At 42.7% G+C, this 24,796-nt stretch overlaps 1 protein-coding gene across 1 annotated transcript in view; it reads right to left on the bottom strand.

Annotated features, from left to right (window-relative positions):
- Nucleotides 1-12,702: 12,702 nt before the first annotated feature.
- ipo11 (importin 11) overlaps nt 12,703-24,796 on the bottom strand; it is a 74,038-nt gene continuing 61,944 nt past the window's right edge. Inside the window, exon 30 of the mRNA XM_037482603.2 lies at nt 12,703-13,857. Coding sequence (XP_037338500.1) covers nt 13,693-13,857 — 165 coding nt within the window. The 3' untranslated portion in view covers nt 12,703-13,692. The remainder of the gene's footprint in view (nt 13,858-24,796) is intronic.

The raw sequence follows: 24,796 nt of genomic DNA, 5'->3' as shown, positions 1-24,796 counted from the left end.
TCTGTGAAGTGTAGATTTTAGCCAAGCGCGTCTGCATCAAAGTAAAAATGGATAAATTGTACAATTGGTCTAAAGGAAGGAGTTTTAGATTAGCTTTTCACCAACATGTTGAGTACAAACGGATACACTTTTAATCAATGCACATCTCTGCACTAGGTCAGTGCAGCTGAACTGCATTAGAGCTTAATGCTGAATATTTAGCACTGCCTCAGTCGCGTGTTTGGTTAAATACATACAGAGTTGCAATTGTCTCACCTGAAAGTCAAGACGGGACTAATTGTAATCCATAGCTGAAACAAATCAAACTGACGACATATGTTTTTAAAATGTGTGAATAACTGCAACCATGAGAGAGCAGTTAGAGCAGACAATAATAAATGATATGATATTAGCCAAGGGCTGACAGAGAGCAAGATGGACACCGCACACTATACCGGTCACAGAGCCTCGTGGAGGACCAGTGTATCATGAAGGCACTGTGCATGCCAAGAAATAAATGACTGGATCGGGAGAGACAAATGAGCTTTCAGCTTGTTTATCTAGAAAGTTCCTGACTACTATTAATATGCTCCTCCATTTCAAACTGCCATCATCTATGCTGCACTGTGTACCTTCAAAAGCATCCTTGGTATTCCATAACCCATTTTTTAAAAACAAAAATGGCTTTCTACTTGACAGAAGGAGATAACACAACACTTGATCATTTTCAAGAGCAGCGACAGTCATTCGGGCACCCCCGATGAACTTAAAGAAACCATTTAGCTCCTGCAGGAGAACATTCCCTGTGATGTACAGCTGTTCGCCGCCATCTATCAGGCAGCAATTACAGTGCGGCGCAACACATTGGACTGGAATCACATCCAGCCAGGCTGATTGTGAGCAAACTCCTCAGTGAGTAAAGACATTTTATGTCTCTGAAGGTCAGGTGTGAGGCTTCTCTGTCTAAACTATAGTCCGATACTCCTTTTCTTAACAACACACCCACTCAGCAATTTAAAAGGCGTTGCAAACGGAGAATGATGCGTGGGGGAGACCAGAGCGACAGGGTCAGCTTCTCCATTACCATCAGTCAGAATGACTGCGATGGGGATTAGATGTCCATGCGTTCTTCTGGTTGTCTCATGAGACTGCAAGAAAGACTTTTGAGGCTTCATCAGTCACTGATTCCCACCATGCTTTCACTTGGCTGCACCTACGCCGATCATACAAAAGCAAGGTTCAGTGCTTTCCCATGGGAGGAGCCAGAGAGGTATAGGGGATTTCAAAGCAAAACCAATATACAGTATATATTGGTACATTTCAAATGCAAGAGAATCAAGGATGTTCCGACCGAAAACATTACGCTTAGGCCTGTCAAAAGCATCAGACGCTGCAGTATGCTTTGACCATAGGTGTAACCACTTATCCATGGGGGGGGTCGTGTCCCCCCCAATTACTGAGAAAGTACCAATCTGCCCCCTCCCCCCCAATATACAGCAGAAAATATGTAAAATATATGATCTCCTTTTATGAACCCTATAAATGGACCGGTTTCTCGGCTCGTTAGTGCGACCCCGCAGCGTGGTTCTCGCACACCTCTGCCAGGCATCTTTCTCTCCAACGTGCGCTCACTGAGCAACAAACTGGACCAACTTCAGCTGCTGGTGAGGAGAGACAGAGACTTTTCTACAGCCTCTCAGTTATGTGCTTCACGGAGACCTGGCTCTGTGGATCGATACCGGACTACGCGCTCCAGCTGGGGCTTCAAGCTGCTCAGACGAAGGGTGGAGGAATCTGCTTCTACTCCAACACCAGCTGGTGTAACGACGTAACAGTGATTCTGTTACGTATGTTAAGCGGCCCAATACCCGCTTAAAAAAAAAAAATGATGGGGAAGTGTATTCATTTGGAAGCCCCCAATGTCTAAAGCATGGTTACGGCCTTGGCTTTGACTCTGATTCAGCCTCTCAGTGTAGAGGGTTTCCATGATTGTAATGATGATGTGAGTAAGGCTCTTCTGACTGAAGCAGAGGGGGACGTTTGTCCCGGAGGGCAGCATTTGGAGAACATTTGAAAAACTGAAATGTGTCTACCCACGCTACTCGGTAGAGCAGGTGAGGGGTGCACATAGATTGAAATGGTTAGTCAAGTTGTGTAATATTGGTAGTGTAATACAATTTTAGAAATATTTTTAAAGCATTTTATTAAAAGAACAAAAACATCTGTATTCTAAGCTGCGGCCATGCTTGTCTCAGAGAAGACCCCAGGGTTGTACCTGTGTAATCCCTAACACATCAATGTATAAAGACTATCCCCCGAGCCACCTTCTTATCACAGTAGGAAGCATTTCCAAGCTGCTGAACATGGTCTCCGTGACTTCACACACAGGTTTCTGAAGAGTCGTTGTGAAGCTGAAAGGGGATGGCTATGGGCGGTCGCCATCTTGACAGTGATAACACAGCCTGACTCCTGGCTAATGCGAAAAGGGGCCAGGAGGGGGGATTGCTGTAGGAGCAAAGGCTGGCGCCCTCCCGAGGCGCTGCAGAGAAGACGGACGAGACGCAGTACTCACCTGTCCCGCAGGGCAGCGGCACCCTTAACAGTGCTCGCCCTCAATATGACTTAAACAGTGTATGCATAGTGGCTACCAATGGGATCCAGAGAACTGGATCTTCAAAAACCTCCTGTGAGCATTTATCAGACATATAAATGGGTATCTTTTGGATGGATTCTGTTTAATAATTTAAAGAAAGTGCATGTAAAATATAAAAAATGGAGGGAGCTACATATTTACAATTCCCAAAATACTTTGAGTTATTTTGTGTAGAAACGTAAGAAAGAAAAAGTGATGAAATAAACTTATCACAAAATAGGGGATCTCTTCTAAACATCACATATTCATGAGAACTTTGTCTATTTATCTCAAATGGTCTGAAATTGCCAGTGGAGTCATTTTGTCCGTATCCTCCCAAAGATCAAGGGATTATTGTTGCAAGAAAATCCCCAGGGAGAAATGGAGCATCTACAGTCCGGCAGTAAATACCAAGCCAACTAATATTAGCCAATGACTCAGATCCCTCAATGTTGGGCGCATATAATATCACACAGTAAAGTAATTAAGGGTAATGTGGCATAAATACATTTTGGTTCTAATCTACGGCCCGTTTCATTTGTTTTTTTACATCTTGAGCGAAAATATTCTTTGCCATTTAGGAGCTACTGACTCTGTCGTCGAACCACTATCTGGTTGAGGATTATTTAGAGCTTGTTCTACTATTGATCTACATGGCAGCATTCGGCTCCCTGATGCACCCTTCAAGCTCTGCACAACTGTGCATTGTAGCACCTGGTCAGGATTTTAGGTTTGGAATTTAAGTTTGAGTTTATAAATTACGATTTATGATTTATTTGTGCCAAACGTGTGCATGTGTTTGTGTGAGTAAGTGAAAGTGAGTGTGGATTCTGTGTGGTATATCTAATATTAAGCATGACGTTATGAAGTTATTTCCATCCCTGTGAAGCATGGGGTTGGGAAATGTCTTGGCTTGACTTGGCGGTTGGTGCATGACAGCAGATAAAAGGGCTATTGAGTTTTGCAGTTTATGTAGATTATGAAGTAGCAGCTGTTTAATTGCAGTACATTGGAACATTTAACAAATGAAGAGGTGAAGACTTAAAGGAGACACATACTAGAAGTTCCCTGCCATCCCCTAATTGACAGGTATGCACACACTTGAACAAGGATAAGTCGAGTTGAACACCAAAAACAAACAAAAAGAGACAAGCAACATATGGAATGCAGTTGATGCATGTCTGTGTACTGAAGTCTTGATTTCCTCAAAGGCTTAAATGTGATTGTTTCTCTAAAGCTGACCCCATACTGCCTAAGCAAGATTAATTGTCTGTGCAGGAGTGTTAGATGTAAGTATCAGAGGAGAACGTTGGTGCCGGGGATTTCTGTATTGTCGCCTGTGCATGCGGCGCAAAAAAGGGAGAGAGGGAGGGAGTCTAGATGCAAAGTGCAGTTATAGTTTACTGCTTGTCCGAGACCAGAAGTCACATGGATATTGATTCTGCATCCATATGCCTGCACTTCAACGAATACTTCAATGATTGTATCTGCAACCAGCAGCTTCTAATCGTTTCTCTCATATCTCCGGCAGAGGGTCAATTACAGCCCTCGAGAAATCAGAGAAATCACTCAGCAAGGCGGCCTATTGTTTTCAGTCAAGAACGAAACGCTTTGCAAATAACACAATTAACAGTGAACTTGCATTTGTTTATGAATCCGTTATGATGGGAGGAACAAAAAATGTGCCTCATGCATTTCATAGATTCTGACAACTTTCATCAAAGCGCTACGGCTTTTAATGTATTCGCTACTGAGATTGCCTCTCCTCTTATCCCAGACCTCTTTCTTCCTCCTCCGCCGGCATCTTACCAGAATCACAGATGTGAACTACCCCCTAACAACTTCCTTTGCCTTTTTGCCCTTGCTTTGCAGAACGCTGTCAAACCTTTTTTAGTTTTTTCCTCTCCACCTGTCAGTTGTAGAAGAGGAGTAAAGGTGTGATGATGAATTCTTTCCCAGACAATGTAATCAGAGCGAGGACTCATGGCTGCTAATTGAGTTGAAGGAAAAAGCTCAAAGGTCACTTGGTGAATTTAGTTTTTGTCCACGCCTCTATGCAATGGACCAGCCTGCAGTAATCCTCCAAACACGTCACGCACGCGATGGGTGGCCAGGAGCTGTGTTCAGAATTAACATCGCTGCTATCAAAAGGTTTCGAAAATAAAAGCCGGTCCCACGGTGGGATAGGAGGGAAGACAATGAAAAGCGGTGCGAATGCAAGGGGGAGTCACAAGGAACAGAAGGAAAAATCGTATCAGCATTCAACACATGGATTCACAAGCGCATTTAAAAGATGATGAAGTAGAGGAGAGTACAAGCAGATTAAGTGGTAATAGTACCACAGGACTCTGTAGCAGCGGTTCTCCTCTAAGATCTATTACACTGTCGAAAGGCGCTATTCATTTCAAGCGCTGGTTTCATCTGTCCACTTCAATAACAAATAAACCGCTACATTTTATCATGTCACCCCAGTTTTAAACTAAGTTGAAATGAAAAAGGTTAAGAGAATCGGGTCACGACAATATGACGTGTAGACCAAGTTGTCTCTGTATGCGGAAACAGACTATGAAGGTGATAGTGAGGGGGAAATAGAAGACTATTCCTGTGTACTTAGGTACGTACACGTGTGCTGTCATTTCCTCAGTGTTTCATCCCTCTATTCATTCTGTACACACAGCTCAGCATGTCATCACGACTTTAGCACACTTCATGAGGGGATTCACTTCATATGGTGCTACAGGAGCCTTTCAAAACCAAATTCAAGTGGTTCTCACTCTTGCATCCATTCTGGTTCTCAGTAGAACTACAAAAACAGCAACGTTTTAAAATAACCACTTCAAAGTACCGTGACAGACTGCTGCAGTGAACCCATTAACTGATCAACTAGACCTCGCTTCATACTTCAGGAGGAAATTAGCCTTACAAAAAGCATGAAGAGCTATCAAATTAGCTCAAAAATCAGAAGGACAGTACATTTTTGACTGTTGTGACCATTACAAATGACGTAATATGTGCGGGCGCTAGAATACAATGCTGGCATTGAACATTTCTCCACGCCACAAATATGTAGAACCCTGATGTTTCCAAACCAAACTGTTTATGCACATTGATAGATACAGTATGAATGTATGAACGCATACATCATTTTCAACTGATCCCGTTGCTTTTGCCATTTCGACTCTGCGATCTAAATTGTGTTATGGTTCCACTTGGTTAAGTTTAGTAAAAGACTGTTTTGGGTTTAATTAAATGCACTACTTTTGGCTCGATGTCTGACTTGTCCCCCCTCCCCTACCTCCCTATTTGGACTTTTGCGGATATTTATTAAACGTATTAGTGATACAACAAATACAAAGATTCAGTTTGTAAATGACATAATGAGGTAGGGCTCTGGTAATCAACCTTGGATGTAGACGGCACCACAAGACTATAAACATCGATGTACAAAGAGCACAGATTATCTGTCGTCTATGTAATAATGATTAAGGTGAAACATTTTTGCAACACACCTAAAAGTGACTATTTCATCTGCATGCTTTTTGGGTGAGAAACTGTCCTTTATTTCACAAAAAATATATGTGTACATATATTTATATCAAGCCTTCAGGATATCTGATGCGCCTATGAAAGCAAAAAGGGGGTAGTGCATAAACCTGCATGTCATAGACACCATGTTTAAAACACAATAGTGAAGACATGACACATACTGAGGTGAGAATATGCAAAGTTAGAACAGAGCAAATAAATAAAATGTTGCATAATAACACCCTGTGTGAGATCTTCTGTATGTCAGACAGGTAGACTACAGAACCATGGTAGCAGAAGCAAATGCTGTCACCGATGCAATCCTCTGCTCAATTTGTACATCCCTTATAATACGATATTGAAACCACAGGTAATCCAACGAGATGCACCTCCGGGGGCACCCTTAAACCTCTTGTTAAGGATTCCTCCCCGTTGTGAGAGTCTGACAACTGACGTGCCAGAGCCGGAGGCAGCAAACGCTTCTAGGGAGAGCTTCTCATTTCACTGAGGAGAAAATTAGACTGTTAGCATGCTGTTTGTGATGTTGAAAAGGGTTGACGCTGCGAGCTCGGTCTTCACTTTGAATGCTTCCCCCCTTTCAAGCGGCAGTAAGTACACAGGAATTATAATGCGCGAGTCCTACCGTATTATTAGTGTCATTGTGGACCTGCATTTACGTGTGCCTATGCAGATGTGCCTTTGAAGAGAAATACACGCAATGATATTCAAATATGACACCTTAAATTCTTTTCTGCTGGTAGAGGGGGCAAAAAAAATTAAAAAAATAAGGACAGCTTTGCCATCAAATATTAATGAGCCACCAGCAGGGAGAGGCAGAGATGGGGGGGGGGGGGGTCCGAGGGGTCGAGGGTGGCTGTGGTGAGGCGCGTGTGTATGTGTGGGGGAGGATTTCGCGCACTCCACTGGTCCCACACTCCAGTTACAGGTACTTGAGTGGACCTGTAACCACACTGTCAAACACCCGTCAAAAGGGCCGACAACGTGATTATCGCCATCCATATCACACACTCGCTATCCCAGCGGCAGTTTATTGCCTATTAGGTGTTCTGGAATAAATCAATGAGGATCCAATCTCGTCGTCCAGCTGATCAGCATCAACGTGCACGTGGGTACCGAAGCTGCCTTTGGACTGTGAACACGGTGCGACGTGATGGCGCTATGCCACAAAAGAGTTTTACCAGCAACAGCTGCAGCAGCAGCAGCGGGGAGAAAGTAGATTATCCACCGGGCTGACCCGCTGTTTTCCCCCACGGGGTGGACACAATAACAGGAACACCTCTATAGAATAATGCAATCCAGCAGGGGAATCGATTCGACTTTCTGGCGATTTTATCATATTGAGTGAGGTGTACTAGTGACCGTGTGTGTGTCTGCGACTGGAAAAACCAAATTCTCAAGGGAAATTTCCCAGTCGGTGCAAACCTGGTCGGGGATGAGATGAGATGAAACTGCCACCGATGTCCGCATCAAAAACACAGAAAATTGCCTCTGTCAGAAATGTCTGTTACTGTAGGTTCTCTATTTCTGTCGCTGCACGTACGATGACTCTGACACACTTATGGGTCTGTGCTTCGTCCCATACGTTTGCCCCACTGTGACAATGCAGTCGTATTGACTCGTTTCACTGGGACTAACTTTGAACCCACCTGTGGCGCGTAAAGCTGGTGTTCCTCTCGTTCACATTTCAGACAACTTCTCTCCTCCAATTGTTCGGTGTTTACTTAATTCAAGAACCCTTGCTCTTAATCGCTCTCTTCACTAAAAAGCCCGTCAGTCTTGAATTGCAAACAGACCCACTCAACAGACTATACGCGCACACAATCAGTCTTTCCCGGTCCTGCTCCACCACCTCGGTGCCTCCCCTTTATTCACCTCATTCATTAAACAGCGGATAACCGATAAGAGCACGTTTGAGTTTTATAATACTAATGAGAACGGTACATGCCTTATCTACTTCACCTTTAAATGATTCCATTCCAGACATTTTAGGGGATTAAGCCCGATTTACCTGAGGATGATTTCTCTTCCGGCATTCCAAACATTTGCACTATCATGTCAGGGACAATATGATAACGCTGACTGCCTGAAAACGTTTATATTTGTGGGCACAGCAGCTTAAAAAGATTCCTCCCTGAGGTGAACACTCATCGATTCCATTTCACATTGACAGAAAAGACCTCTTCACCCCTTGCTGCAGAGACAATAACGGTCAATTTCTCCATCCTCAACGTCATTGAGTGTAATCCATGGCGTCCCTGGCAACGTATGCACTGCAACAGAGCACTAGTAATACACGTTGTATTGTCTGTAGCTCTGGTTACCATTGACTTCCAATGCACCTCATCCAACACGTGGCACGCAGCACCGGACAATCTGCCGAATGTCGAACCTTCTTCTCTTTGCTTTTCGATAATTAGACAAATGTGGCTTATGGAGTTTTTGGTTTGGAGTTTGAACAGAAGCGTGGATGCGAGAAATCATATTTTTCTTTGTGTATTGAGCAGTATTGAAAGAGATAGTGTTGAGGATTTTCACCATTGTTCAGCAGTCCACCCTCTCCGAATGCTTGCTATAGATATCTTATCTTTAAAGTCAGCTGAGATTTAGGTGAATCGTGCCACTAATTAATTATTTTGAGGAACAGCTGCAAAGTCCTTCTCAGTTTGAAAGAAACAAAGAATCGAAACAATGGGACGGATCATTAGTTTCTCCTCAGGAACATATCAACAGTTTAAAGGCATCATCAGTCAAATGGAAACAAGAAACCCTATGGGTCACCAGGACCATGTGTCCTGAGAGAGGCTGAATAAAGTGGTCAATTCCATACTCAACTATGTCCAGTTCCAGGAAAACCTTTACTTAAAGACCCAAGGAAACTATAAACGGTGCAATCGCAGACCGAAATCCCAAACTATTGTGTTTACTCCACAAATAAACTTTTTAAGTCAATGCAACAGTAAACAATGTTTCATATTTGCAAGACATTTGACAATATTGTGTGTTGAGGATGTGTTTCAGGACAGAAAATCAGCAAAGTACCAGGCCCAGGGAGTGTGGTGACCAGCTGGCGCTCCCATCATACTGACACAGCTATTCAACACATCACTGGAGCCGTGTGAAGTCCCAACCTGCTTCATAATGTACCCAATTAACTCTGCATGGCAAAGGACCAAAGACCCTCCGTTTGCAGACTTCAGCTCATCCCAGACATCCAACAATTTTAATGTTGCACAGTTCAATGTCCCAGCTTCCAGCGGTCAGTGTGTCTCAAACGTCCTGACAGACGCCAGGCAGCAGGTGAGCGAATGCGACTCACACAACACACAATCTCTAACCCGCTATGGAAGCCTTTAAGCTTCTGAGATCCCCCATCTTCTAGGACCTCAAGTGTACTTCTGGCATTAAACACCCTTATGGAAAAGGACCAGCACAGGATGTACTTCCTGCTTTTATTTCAGAAAGATCAACTTGCCGCAAGAGCTCAGTTCCACATCGCAATCATCAAGTCTCTTTCACTGCACATCCATCGATGTGGGGTTTGGAGCATCAGACAAACAGGACAGGAAGAGACTACAACAGAAAGAGAAGTTCCTCGGTACCATGAAGTCAGAAAAACTCTAAATAAACCCTGGTATTCAGAAGTTCTTCCCTCTTGGAGCTAATACATCCTGGACTGTAGATATAATAAATTATGTATATACACACAGTACCAAAGGTCTGGACACATTCTCATTCAATGATAAAGTGTATATATGTGTGTGTCTGTGAGGGATTAAAAAAAAAAAAAATTCCAAATGTGTGCATGCAAAGTTGGCCAAGACATGTTATTCTGATTTGGATTTAGTATAAAACTAGCAGAATGTATATTTCCATAAAGAATGTATTGTAATATTATTTTGCATTCACTTACGTTGCAATGCTTCTGATTGCTACTGATAATATATGGAACAGTTACTGCTTCTGATAGGAATTTGGATGAGTCTCTACTTCACGAATGGCCCTACAGGTCTTCAATACTACAGCCGAGAGCACCCAAGTAGGGAAGCACTAGGATTGTTTTCAGGTTTATCGGCAAGATGTTGCACACATGGAGCTTGGACAGGCGTGATGCCTGAAGGCCCGCCGCATGGCTACGTACACTAATGATCCCACGTGCTCAGGACCTCTGGGAGCCTGCAGCGGGCAGACGAGAGCCGCCCCCTCGAATCCGAATCAATACACAGAGACACGTGGGCACTCAACCACACGCTGTCAGCAACACTCTGCTGCTGCAGCAGCACTCAGGAGCCCGCACAGAATCCCAGTAATGCTACCTGTACGGGATGGAGGGGGGGGGGGGGTGGTGATGATGATCTCTGGGGGATTTCCACGGGTTTAAGCCTTGAAGGTTCGATGAAAGGATTCCGGTGATGTCTGGCCGTAGTGATGAGGATCAACGTGTCCATCAAGTTGCAGCTCGCTGACCAGCGGCTGAGGAGGAGGAGGAGGAGGACGGCGCCATGGGGGTCCCAGGGAAATCAGGACAAAACAGGACTCAAAGGGTTTCAAATAAATAGCACAGACATCCGAAAAAACTGCCAAGGGAACAATCTACAGGATTGTTGCATTGATATACTATAATATTCATAAAATACTCATATTTGGAGAGAAAAAAATGAAAAAGTCTTGATGCTAAGCGGTATCAGTCTAATATAAACACCGTTGGGGTATCACACAGTTAAGATGAACGTATCTGTTAACAACAAATGACCCCTTTGTTTCCACCTCGGACAGAACAAAGCCCGGAAAGTGCTTTCGCACATCGCGTTGCTCCTTGGGAATTCTGTGAATGCTGCTGCTGCAGTGAGCAAATGTTGCAGGAGTAAACAGGTGAGATTTTCTTTTTTTTCTTCTATAACTCAATAGTATGAAGCTTTTGTGCGTCCAGTGCTTCCTGCTGGCTGCGAAAGAACAAATACCCATACTTCCACAGACTGACATCTCAAAGTTTAGCTACAGGCGGCGAAAGAACAAGACCTGAGTGACTTCGAGTGCAAAGGAACAATTTGGTATTCTTCTCCTCCCGCTGTGCTCGCTCTCGCTCCCCGACACTATTTATCCAAAGGACTCGGCCGTTCATCTTTCATGCTCACGCCGACCGCAGGTCCTCCTGGTGCGGACCTTCAGCGACCGGTAAGAGCCACAAGCAGACTATGGACCAGGTTTTGTGTTCATTATCCCGTGGAATGCACGAGCATTCGCTCTAATCTACAACCTGCATTATCCTTTAGTTTAGATCCCCACTTCAAAGCAGTCATCAACAGACTCATGTTTCGGATTCCAAAATTGCGTATTTGTCAGTTCTCTTATTTATCCACAGCTGTTGGATTTACCAAGATGATGAAAGTGTTTGGAATATTTTTGGCATGTGGGAAGCAAAGTATTCTTAACCCCCCCGTGTCCAATAAAATTAAAAAAAATTTGCAGCTCTGCAGATATACTACAAGTCCCCCCCCGCTGTGAGGTCGAGCTCCAAAATAACACGGGTTATTAGTAATGTCCTATTTTGGCATTACTTATACAAAAATGATATCGTGATCAATTCTAACGACAACAGTGAGTTATTAATACTAATATTAAAACTAATGTTGGAAACATTTTAAGAAATACTTTGACATTCTGCCATACATACATGTATTTACTTTCCTAACAGAAGGTAATGACTCTAAATAAGGCCAGTATATTTGATGGAAATAAACTTTAAGTGTAAGGCAAATGTAAAACTCTGACCAGAACTTCAAACTATTTTCAGTTAGTATCAGTTCACACACACCGTGGTTTTAAGAATAAAAATGATGGTTCCACAACGTAGCCACGAGTTTGACACTCAGGGTTTAAGGATGAGCAGTAATCCCTTTGGTTAACTCTTTATCTGCCATCTTCATAAAGGTCAAAATGTTTCTTTGTACTTTGGTTTACGACCAAATTCGTTAAAAATGACTCCTGGTGTGCATGTGCATGCAAGGTCAGTGTTATCAAATAAATACACAGTATAATAATTTGGCTGATTACTGCATTTTATTAAATGCTTTGGAAAAAGCAACAAGGATCATTTCTCATCAAAGCATAACCAACCTGATAGTGCAGAAACATCTGTACGGTTCTCCGTGTTAAGACTCCTAACTTCATGATTGAGGTCTTAAACAGAAGACTGAAACCGTGTGCTGTTTAACTACTCAGTAATTAACATAATGGTGTGAAAGCTCTTTTGTGTTTAAGGGTTAGGGTAAGGCTGAAAGCGTAAGGCTGTAATTCTGACTGCTACTCAACTATCAGTGTCAAAGGAGCTTGTGGATTATCTTACTCCCAGATAGGTGGACCAACTTGATAAGAACAGAAAAAAGCTATTTTAATCCCATGAATTTAAGAAGAATAGACTATAAAGGCAGGGTGGCTCAAATTAAATGTATTTTCTCTTGAAGTGTTAAATTATAAAAGGTTTTTTTTTATTTTGTTAAACACGATTTTGCATTTTGAATTGGATCAAACTGACACTAAAAACCTACTTGAAAAAAAAAAAAAAAAAAGATTATTCAGTCAAACCAAATACAGCGAAGCCTCCTCTCTACTACTAAAATGGCATCAGCGATTGGTCGAATCAGAATGGAAAAAAACATCCAGGCAGCAGCACAGCTTCACGTGAGTGTGATTTGTGAGATCATTTCAAATTGCGTCTTTGAAGACGTAACCTGACGGCATGTTACGTTTACCGTGAGTCTGTGTTTACTACAAGCACAGAGACCCGAAAGATCAGGGTCAAACTTAACTGTGTGAGAAGATGAAAAGTGCTCCGACACACAGTTAGCAGCAGTATGTGTATGCACACATAAATGTGGTTCAGCACTCTTCCAAATCAACCTTTTAAAAATCAACTATTTTACTGGGGAAACAAAACTCCCCCTGAAAACGAAAAAAAGGATCTCAGTAGTTACTTCAACTTGACCTCTGGTTAGGAAATAATTATCTTTTTCAAAACAAGAGAAATGAACACAAAGTAAAAACAAAGTAAAAAGGTAAAATATCATGCAGAATATCATTCATACTTTACATACATACAAAATTACATTTGTTTTCTCTTTTTAAGAATAGATTCTGTAAACACTGCTTTGAGTCCTTCGGGGTGGTTCCGTTTATCCTTATTTCTTCAACAATCTTTCGGTTTCTCCATAGAAAACAGTCTGAGGATCCTGCTCTTGCACCTGCAGGTGATTACTTCCTTTCTTCTGCTGCTGCAAACCCCAAACCAACCCCGAGTTAAAACCACAAAGAGAGAAGAAACTACAGAACAGCGGAGTGGAAGCTCTGGTGTGGTGTGGCTGAAGGTACTTCACATTCATGACCCCACCTTGATAAAAAAAAAAGGATGTAAAGGAACCCAGGTGATAAAGGGATGCAGGGTGGACACTGAGAGGACACTGCTTTATCTTCTTAAATGGTGGTGGTGGTGGTGGGGGGGGGGGGGTCAGCACTGGGCAAAGATGGTTCATAGATGTGATTCAGAGGCCTTGGAGGAACTCTTGGAGCTGCCTGACAAGCTCCGTGTCCACGGTCTCCATCAGCACCGCAAAGCCCTGGTCCCCCATCAAGGCCTGCTGCGCCTTCAGCTTCTCGTACACAAACTGCTGCAGCGAGACGCTGTGCACCGGGTCCTCCAGGGCCAACTGTAGTGGGACACAGATAATGCAGTGGTTACAGTTTGGCTTGGATTGCAAATCAAGGAAAGGAAGACGTTTCATCAAGAGTCGAAACAAAAACACTGCTCGACAACAATTCCTCTGAAAAATGGTGCAGTTTCCCATCTGTAGCCAATCTGGATTTGGGGAAATTCTTTTATTTTTCATGCCTCTGTTGCAGTTTACTCAAGGTTGCTCATGTTGGAACAATCTGTAAAGAGATTCCTATGTGGTTTTGGCCGAGTCAGTGGTGGCTGTTATGATTGTTTTGTCTCTGGTCCAGGTTGGACTTTGTGAGTGATTAGAGCGTGTACACCATGCCCAGCTCCTCTCAAACCCGAGAGGACCGCACAATGCTTTCCCGTTATGCAGGGTTTATGAATTGATTTATTTAAATAAATACAAAATCATAAAGAGCTGATCCATCACCAGTCAACATAAAAGTAAACATCTCACAAAGCACAGCCGATATAATTTACACTGGTTAACAAAAAGGGTAAATCACAAAAACAAAACATTCCTAATCCCGTCCAGTTCGGCTCAGATTGGCAATACAAGGGACAGCATGACGGACGGCTCCAGCTTAAGTGGCTTAGAAGGAGATTCACTAGTTACTTTTGACAAAAGGGAAATAAGGGAAAGTTACCATTTCCAGCTTGGACAGATTCAAACGCAAACCTTGCGCTGGAGAAAGAGATTCAGTATTTGCAGCTGCTCACATTTATCTCTAAAATATCTCACAACAGAATTTTAAAACTGGGAGGAGTTTGATGCGCCACTAGAGCCAACACATTGCTGAGGAAAAGTGCCCCGTTGTTTAAAACATCAGTTTGAATGCCTGCAAATGAATTAGAGGGGCGTACGATGGACATCTGTACACAAACCAAACAGTTGGCCAAATTTCAACACAATTGGTGCAGAATAACATCAATAAAATGGGATATTTGATGATTGTAGTTTTAAATAAACAGTACTTTCTGCAGGTGTCATGAACCTGTAAGTGCTTCTGAGGTGGTGTGTGTGTGTATTTGTGCACCTGTATGTCCAAACCTCCTGCCTCTGGCAGTCGCTTTGATTTCCCAGCGGGATTAATTATTGCTATTATGTGACGATGCTTGACCCTCCTCCTCAAGCCGCCCGAGAGCTGAGTCACTTCATCTTTATAATAAAGCATACACATACTTGACATTTGGGCAAGCTTGTGCACTCTCGCTCACAAATATCGTAATGGAAACCCCCGGTGTCAGGCCAACCACTGAAGGGAATACTCTCTAATTAGTTCTTTGTCATTACGGTGCAATCTAACTAGTGAAGAGTGGCACTCAGAGAGTCATCTAACTTGCATAATTACATTCACCACAAGACCCTGCTAGGTAGGTGTGTGTGTGTGTGTGTGTGTGTGTGTGTGTGTGTGTGTGTGTGTGTGTGTGTGTGTGTGTGTGTGTGTGTGTGTGTGAGAGAGAGTTATACGGCCATATTGTCTTGTCAGTTTGTGGGGTTTTTTGTCCAAAGAAAAATCTCAGGCAAAGAATCAAAGCAAAGGCATTAAAACATGTATGTGGATGAGCACTTTGTGGAGTGTTTGAAGATGTTGTGTAAATTGAAACGGATAACTCCGAATAAATAATAACTCAAGAGGAATATGTAACAGAGACAGTAAAACAGATAGCAGAGTGTAAGCAGGAGGCCGTGAGTAAACATGAGCTCAAAGAGCGCCGAGATAAGGACTCCTGCTGTGGTGCGCACCAAACCCCCCCCACCCCCCCCACATCTCACGCACACACACATAAGCTGATCTGAAGAGTTGAAGCTACCTATAAGAACAGCAAGTTTGAGAAGACAGAAAAATGAACAAAGGCAAGAGGAGGCGTGATCGTAGGTGAAAAGGAAAGTGCAGAAAGTGGCGACGTGGGGAGCATCGTGGCACGAGAAAGGAGGTCCCTGGGACTGGCCGGGTGACGCAGTGGCAGATGACGGCGTGGAGGCGGCTGTGGATGGAAACGCACAAGGGGGCGCCTGGAGAGCGGGCAGCTGCAGAGGGGAGTGGGCAACGCGAGCGGAGGCAGAACGGGTGGAAGGGCGACGGAGGAAAGGACGGGCCCATCGGAAGCCTTTATCTGCAATGCAAGAGTCCCATACTACTACTGTTAAAACATCAGGGCGGTTCAAAATGGGCCTGCGCACGGGATATTAAACATCTCCCACTACAACACACCCAAGTGCGTCAACAACCCGGATACGAGGACGCCGGATGACAGAGAAGGACAAAGACAAAACACAATCGCTTTTGAAATCCTTTGGATAGTTCACTGTTGTATCAGGAAATATGTGATTACAGAATTGACACGAGTGGGCTCGTTAAGAATCAATTTGTTTTCAACCCGCCGACCTCTCAAACCTCATTTATTTCCATTGCTCTCGTTTCCTCACAACAGTAAGCTGCTCTGTTCAGAGGACATTAAAGGAAACAAAGTGCTAAATGGAGTTAATGATGCAACAACCAGCACTTTCCCAGCCTTTATCCCACATGCCGTGGAGCTCGATGTCCAGCTGCGAGCACCCGAATACAGTACACGAGGGCGTCTGTGTGCGAGTGCGTACTCCCGTCAGCTTGGTGTAACAAGCAGTGGGGCTCTAGGATGTACTCAAGTGTTAACGAATACCCGTCACTGTGAGAGAGGAGGCCGGCGTTCAGGGGTTTCAGAGGGTTACGTTGCAGGCCAATCTTGATTTCATCAGCTCATGTATCGCACATCATCTACAGGACACCCGCCAGCCAGTTGCCCTCGGCAACAGTACTGACTTGCGAGCCGCTCCCGTATGGTCAAATATGACAAGGATTCATATTGTTTGGGAACAAGTGTCTCTAAGGTTATATATAAGACACAAACATTCAGGTGTGTGGACTGATCGGTTATTCAGTTGTTGAAACACAAAAATACTGCCTCGTCCTGTATGCCTCTGCCAAAACAGTCTTGTGGATACCATATCTGTCTCACTATCTCACTTATAGACATGTGTGAATTTATAAAATTAGGATATGAACTATTGAATCTTCGTATCCAAGTCAAGACCCAAGCAGTGAGAGTCCAGCCCCCCCAACTACTACTGAAACCCGTGTCATGTAAACATGTGACCCACGGGGGAAAGAATACTCCTTCATTCATACTCCTCTCATTGTCAGCAGCTGACACGTCTCGATGTCCAAGCTGTGGTTCCATGCCACACACAACTACAACTACATACATTTTGCTGGTAAAATGCTCTGTAAAACGTGCGCCAATCAAATGGCATTGAGGATGTTCAGCAGAGCTTGCATTGCGATGTCAAAGCGGTTCATGTCTTGTAAAAGCAGCATACTCACGGTGTCACACATGGATACCAGGGGCTGCCACAATGTCGACAGACATTTGTTTTACGGTCACCGATACAGAGACAGACTTTTTCCACTGGGGCAATGGATGAACTCCATTACGATGCAAACCATGTGGCCACAGATGCACTAGCAACTGCCTGACTTTAAATTATTTATTTCTCTGCTTGGGATTGTTTTTGCATCACTTCAAAAACAATTATTCTGTTTCATTCATTTTTTTACAGGCATAAGTATTATACAAATAGACATAAAGGGTTAAGATCGCCATTACGTCACTTTTAAATATATTGGTTGGAGTTAATATGTCCAGACTTTTGACTGATAATGTATGTGGGTGACACTTATTTATAAATTCTCAAATCTGACCACGTTATTTTGGACGGCAATTTCGCAAGCTATTTAACATCTCCTCAATTAAACATTCATACATAAAGATTTGAACTAAATTCAAAGCGAGAAGCACCAGGAAACTAGAAAAGAACAGGTGACCTCGGCCAGTCAGGAAGCATCAAGAACGCGAATCAACTTATAATTCCACAAATTCTCTTGTCCTGATGGTTCCTCCTGATTTTGACAAAAATATGTTTGCCTGATATGGAACACACTGAAATACTAATATATTTTCAAGTTTGGAGTGTCGGGAAGATGAAAAGGGAGACTAATCAGGGCATTTGGATGAATGAGGAAAATGATAAAAGGCAAAGGGAAGACAGGGGGCGAAGTACAGGTGCAATAAACAACATAATTGAGTGAAAACATGTGGAGAGAAAAAGGCTGAGGGGACAAAGGCAATCCCCAGGAAACTTAAAGAGCACAGCCAGCCAGTGCGAAAACCAAATATGCAAGGTGGAAGCACACAGGAAGCACAAATGAAACCCGGTGGAGGCTTGAGGAAGCAAAGATTTGGAGTGATGATGAGAGGAAAGGATGGAGGCAGCGCTCTGCTGCGGCTCACCGATAAAGGACCACTGGTCCTCCTCATTCCTCGGAGAGAGCGGGAGATGAATGAGAAGCAGGATGAAAAGAAGAGAGCGACAGATGAGATGTGAGGAAAGGGCAAAGGGTTCAGTAGTTGCCAAAGTGAGCAGAGAGGAAAAGTCATAGCGAGCGCGAAATAGGCAAGTGGGCGAGATCGGCTGAGGAGAAGGAAAAAAAATAAAAACTATAATTGTGAGAATGATTATAATAATAATGATGATGATGATTGTGCCCCCACAACTGTGGCCACTATTACTTCAAGTAAAATGTCAGGATAAACTTGTTCCATCTGTGTTGACACTATGCAGAGTTGTTTTTGGTGCTTGTATTTATTCAATGACGGGCGGTATCATGCAAGCAAACACCTAAATTGAGTAAAGCCTCAATTAATGTCCTTAATTATACTTTATCTAAGTCGATTTCACCCCCCACCGTCATACATACTTAGGAAAGCACTACATTTCCTCGTGAAAATGGTCTCCAACAAACAAAAACACTTTTAGCCGTTTTAGCAATAGTTTTTTGTGGTTGACAAGAGGCAGAGAACACTTGCGGACATGTTCTCGTGAACATTTAATAAAGATATATATATATATCTCTTCAGTAGGAATTTGGGCCGGCAGAAGAGAAGCTGAAAGGGACGGACACATAGCTAGTTTTGCTCTATTCATGGGATTTCTTCACATTAAAAAACAAATATTTCCAACCTATAAAGTCAACAGTACTTAAATATCTGTTGTGAAATTTGAGTCAAAGTCAACAGCTGTGACTAATTATAAACATCAAAGAATAAGGGATGCAAAGGATTGTCTGTATGCGTGTATGCCAGTTTATATGGAAGCATATGAGAGTGTGTGGCTAATGGATAAATATGCACAGCAGTGAAATTCTCTCTTTATGTATGCATGTGTTGGCAGAGATGCACTGGCCTGGTGAGAATGAGCCTGCTGAATATCAGAGTCTAACAATAATCCAATTACTTCAAGCTTCTCCAACTCCTGCAGATATCAGCTATCTACTTATGTCCCCATACACACTGCCCTGATTTAATGACACACACATATGTATGTGCAGATATCACCATGCCAGTGGGAGTGCTTACCTATTAGCATTTTCCTTATCTTTCAATGTAAAAGTTATGAAAGGAGTCAAACCGTTATCTCCTGTTGTGGTCTCCCAAGCCTACCTCAGGTCAACCTGCTGATACGACGGGCTCATTTGCACATGAACTCATCCTCATCTGTGAAATTGTTGGGAGTTGCCGTATCTGATTATCCGTTTTCTTTGACTGTTAAAAAGAATCAGTAATATTATAGCTGGGTTGCAGAGCGTGTAAATCGTCCCAATTATTGCTCATATTAACGTTTCTTAGTTCATGATCATTTAAACTAATTGTGGTAAGCAGACTCATTTTTGGCTAATTGAATTGCCTGTGCATGTGTGAAGGTTTGAAACACCAGGTCATAGACTTCTTTCCTTTTACTAATTAAAGTTCAGTATAGTAAGCTGTGTTCTGCAGGAGGAGTGGGTTGCACTTCAGAAAAACACAGCATCACTTCTGGTGTGGTTAGAAGTGTGCTCAGTTGCACTTGTAACCATAATCAACAGCAATGTCACAATGTGCTAGAACACTCTGGAGTACACTTCAACATCACAAGAGCCAGGTGAGACGCTAAGCCACTTGAGGTCAACAAAAAACAGATGTTCAGCTGGTGTTAAATATTCGGTTGCCAGATAAAATTGCCACGTTCCACGACTCATTTTTCGTAGAGAGCGACTACATAAAAAAGCCTCTTCCTGCATTGTAATGTGGCATCCAGTGTTTTAGACATCTGGAGTTCAGAGATACAACTAAATAATAAATGACCCACAATGTAGGTTTTCAGTGTTTCTGCTGTTAATCGGCTGCTCCGGCATTCCAAAGACCTGGCCGCAGTGCCAAAATATAAGAAACCGCATGAGAACAGAGGGCCGAATTGATTAATCAACCGATGAGTAAATAGCCATCAAGACACAAGCAGATTTAGAAAAGGTAAAACAACGGTAGAGGTCAGAGTGTCAAAGAAGGATTGACCCCTAAAACAGACCTCTGTGAAACCTCAGAAAAGAAGAGGTGGATAATCTCATGGTCTCTTGATTTAGAGGGAGGATCAGAACTTGATTGCAGTAATTTCCTCACTAAATGAGGCGGAACAAATTGTAATAGCCTAATTAGTATTTTAGTAGAGGGGGGGAAAGTAAAAGCCCTTTATCGGTTTGTCGTGAGAGTGTATATTACTAGACCCATACCTCCAAGTGTAGGAGTCTGCACACGCACATACATTTTCAAAAGAAACAGAAAAACATGGAAGAGCCGTAAAGCCGCATCGACCGAACCCCCCGACGTTAAGTGAGGAGCAGAATGGAAGAAGACGGAAGCAACTGGAGGGAGGCCACAAAGAGGTCCACAGCAACTCAGGAGAAGCTGCGGGGTTTGCCAAAGGCGTGCTGGCAGGGTGGAGGAAGGCCACATGGTGGGATGAGGTTAATTAAGGTTGGTGCCATAACCGTAGGGGCTACGACGCGTTTCACACAGGACACAGAGACACGAGCCCTCAGCTCCCTCGTGTCTTCAAACCATTTCTCCAGCGATTGTACTAAAATCAAAACCCCCAAAAAGCAGTTGAGCAGTGCTATAAAGTAGCAACATGGTGGATGGTCCTGGTAAAAAAATGGCCTATAAATAATTCGGACGATTCATATCTGATCAGTGAGAACCTTTACGGTGTTGGGGTGGATTTGGCTGATGGATTTACTGTGACTGGGAGGACTCTTTACAGCCGGTGCTTTGAGCAACAAGCTCGGTCTCACAGTGATACGCAACGTGCTGTCTGAAATCTGCTGTGCCATCTGGCACTGAGAGAACTCAGGAGGGGAAGGGAAGCGGTTTGCAACTTCTGCAACGTGGAAAGAAAGGTTATAACAAGGCTGTAGTTACACTTTGCAAATTAGGGGAAATTGAAGTGCAAATTATTTCAAGGGTTTTATTTTCAAGTAGTATAAGTGAAAATGTTTGGTTTTTATTGGCAGTAAGACTATCCATGCCTAGTTATCAAATCAAAATAAGAATGTCATGAGATGTAGTGCATATAAACAAATCAAGCAAAAAAAAAAAAAAAGGTAATTTCCATCGATTAACATTTTTGAAAATGTAATCATAATCTCAATAAAAAGTTGATAACCACAATTAAGGAGATCTCTTGAAAAGTTCTTTGCTGAATTTTAATGAAAGCTTATAAAACCTCCAAAAAATTGTAACCATAACCCTGGATTTGCTCCCCTGAGTTGTATGTGGTAAGGTTTGCTGCATTGCATCACACCTCCTAACCTTGTCAAACCACTGCTGCAAACAACACGCATCCTCGCCTTCCAGTTTATGGCGCCTCAGGGCATCGAGTGCAAGTGACAAGGCAAGCAGAAGAAATGGACTTCATGAAATTTGAATGAAATAACGCCTGCTCATGAGGACTCATGTACCAGCATGCACATGCAGGACAGGATTCACATCCCCGCCATCGGTCTCATACGATTCGGCTGGTCAACATGAGTCCATCTCATTTGAATCGTAACCAGCAATTTGAAAAAATGGGGGGGGGGGGGAATCTACATATTATGCAACACTTTTGACAAGCAGAGAATACTTTATGTATTTCTCACTGATTCATGAATGTCATTGATAATAGCTATAGGATATGAATATCTATAGATGTATAAAATATATTCATAGGATCTGAACACTTGGATGACATATTTTCCATTGGAGGCCAATGACTTGCTGTATTGAGGATTCCACAAAGCTGTATCACAAACACTTTATGTGCTAGAGAATGTGTGCAAAGCTCATAAATGAACTCTCGACACGACACAGCCTAAATAAAAAGATTACAGCAGTGTGAAGTGGACCTATTTTTCCTCTTCTTCCAGCGTTCCAATATCTTTAACAGTTGCAGTATCCTTCAGATTACCGCATGGACCAGCTGAATCGCTACGGCAACAGTGATGATGCATGTTCAGCTCTACTCGGATTCTAAATGGTAGACATATTGACAGAGCAGGAAAAGCAAACGTAGACACCGGCCAGGATGCTCCTCAACTCTAATGTTGGCCTGAACAAACTGCAAGACGCAACCCCTCGTGGTTGATTTTAACCAACGGAAACAAATACTACTTCCCAGCCGCCCAGCTGATGAGAAAAACAACCGTCGCTGCGTTGTAGTCACGGATCGTTTTGAGTTTGTGATGGCGAACGGTCCCTGAACACCATAACTCTTGAGCGCTGCTTTAAATGAGCACAGCCTTCATGTTTTATTGAAGATTAAAAATATCGCAGGGTCAGCAGTCGATGAAAATACGTCGTCTAAATGTTTGATTCACTGCGGTTTGCGCTAGAAAGAAGTCCTGAAGCGAAACAACGACCCGGGCCGATGGGCGGAGCTTAGCTGTGGACCAACAGACACAGAGAGGCGTGCACACAGTCAACATAGCAAAGCCATTGTTGTAATCTTATTAATCTTTGTCTGCTGTGGAAAAAGGTGAACTTTTACAAGTTGCCTCTGTCCCCGATTCCCAGCGGACACGCAGCTGATGACGGCTTTCTCTACGCGGACTTATTATGTGACTTTTTTAAGTGACACTTTTAACTCCACGTGATATAAAGCGCATTGGAACCGATTGAAACTGGTCACACACACACAAACTATGAGTCAACAATCACTTCACTCATATTCCTTTGTCTATTTAACTCGACAGTAAATCAATCCGTGGTCTGTGATTCAACTTAAAATGCATATTACCTAAATTACATCAGAAAGTATTCAACTCAAACTATAGAACATGAATGCAAAGAAATGCCAAATGCTGAAACGTGTTTGCGATCCCGCCAGACGGTGAGAAGCCACAACGCCCAGTGCCCTTATGGACGAATGGCTTTAAAGAGCAGGAGTGACAGAGATGGAGACCAATTCTGATCGCATCGTGTGCCGTAGGCAACCCAATAGGAGAATTCCTATAACTTGCGGTGCAGAATAATACCGTCAGAGAGGTCTGTTATTCAACAAAACCAAATTATGCTGACACTGATGGTTTGTTTGGGACAGAAGCAATAGTACAGCAGGAATGGCAGGTCTTAATTACTAAAGCTTTGCGTGGCCTGGAGGGAGTTGATAACACACTAAAACTCTTCCTAAAAATATACACCTCTAGAGGACCCAGAGTGATTGTTCATTAAAATGAAATCATGAAAAACTGCAAAATGACAAAAACAATTTCAGGATTTATCGGTACTTAGCTTCAAAAAAGCATTTTTCGGTTCTCTGTGAGCAATGACAGCCACTGGGTAGCAACAATAGCTATCATTTTCTATCATTTCCTTTCTCAAACATCAAAGCGTTCACATTTAATGGAATTGCCATTTAGGGGAACTTAATCAGACTTACGGCTAATCTACACAAAACGAAAATGTGGGAACAATTTCGTGACTAATTAATATGTGCCGGAAAATGTTTTCTATTCACTCCGAGCAATAACAGCCACGAGGTAACAAAGTAATAGGTATTATTCTTTATCTCCCTCTCCTCAAATTTCAAAGCACCAAAGCACGGACGTTTAATGCCATTTTTCAAAGCCGTTCCCTCAGCAAAAGTTTCACTGGAGGTATTTTTACTACAACCACATTTGGATTAAAGGGGGGGGGGGGGGGGGTGTGAGGAGAATATTTTCCACACTCTGTCATTTAGATTCTAATCAAAACCTTTGTTCAAAGTTCTGTCATTTATTCTACTAAAGTGAAGTAAAATATGTGGATGTATTTCCAAATAATGGATATTTACGGTCTGGGGCTTGGTTTTTCGATCATTAGCTGACTCTGGCTTGCTGCCATTTCATCCCTTGATGGAAACAACACAAACAGTCTTCTAGTCCTGTAATGCAGTGGCTATTTCTTCTTTTTAGACTACCTTCCTTACAAACAGCAACCTTATTTAAATCTTATCCTTGGCTTTCTTTTGGTACATCATTAAGTCCACATCAATGGTTTATAAGACATTCATAAATTTCATAAATATGTTGCTAAATTCAAAATGAGAATTATCTTGAAATCTAAAAAGGACTGTGAGCGTAATGATTGTGTTACTATCATATGTATCCACTATTACCAAAACCACACACTCTTCTGACACTAACTCATTAGCCTAACTGTGTGGAACAAAAAGCCCATCAGATACACATCCTGAGCACATGCTATAAATGACTAAACCAAGCATGCTGCTTAAATAAATCCAGACTACATTAAACAATAAACAGTACAACAAATGATTCTTTTTAAAAATTATGTCATTGGTCTGCTCAAGGGAGGCTGCAATATAATATATAAAAAGCCATAAGAAGTAATGTGGTTAATAGGCAATACGTTTAATGGCATGATGTGAAACTAAAGAACTCCATGCCGTGGGCGTTAAAGGTTGACCTGAACAAACTAAGAACTTTAGGCTGAGTGGTTGATTCTGTGCAGGTATTTTCATTAATGTAGGCCTTCCT

Source organism: Pungitius pungitius, chromosome 5 (genome assembly GCF_949316345.1).
Source record: "Pungitius pungitius chromosome 5, fPunPun2.1, whole genome shotgun sequence".
NCBI lineage: Eukaryota > Metazoa > Chordata > Actinopteri > Perciformes > Gasterosteidae > Pungitius > Pungitius pungitius.
The sequence above is the reverse complement of the archived record's forward strand: the minus strand, read 5'-3'. Positions and strand labels throughout refer to the sequence as shown.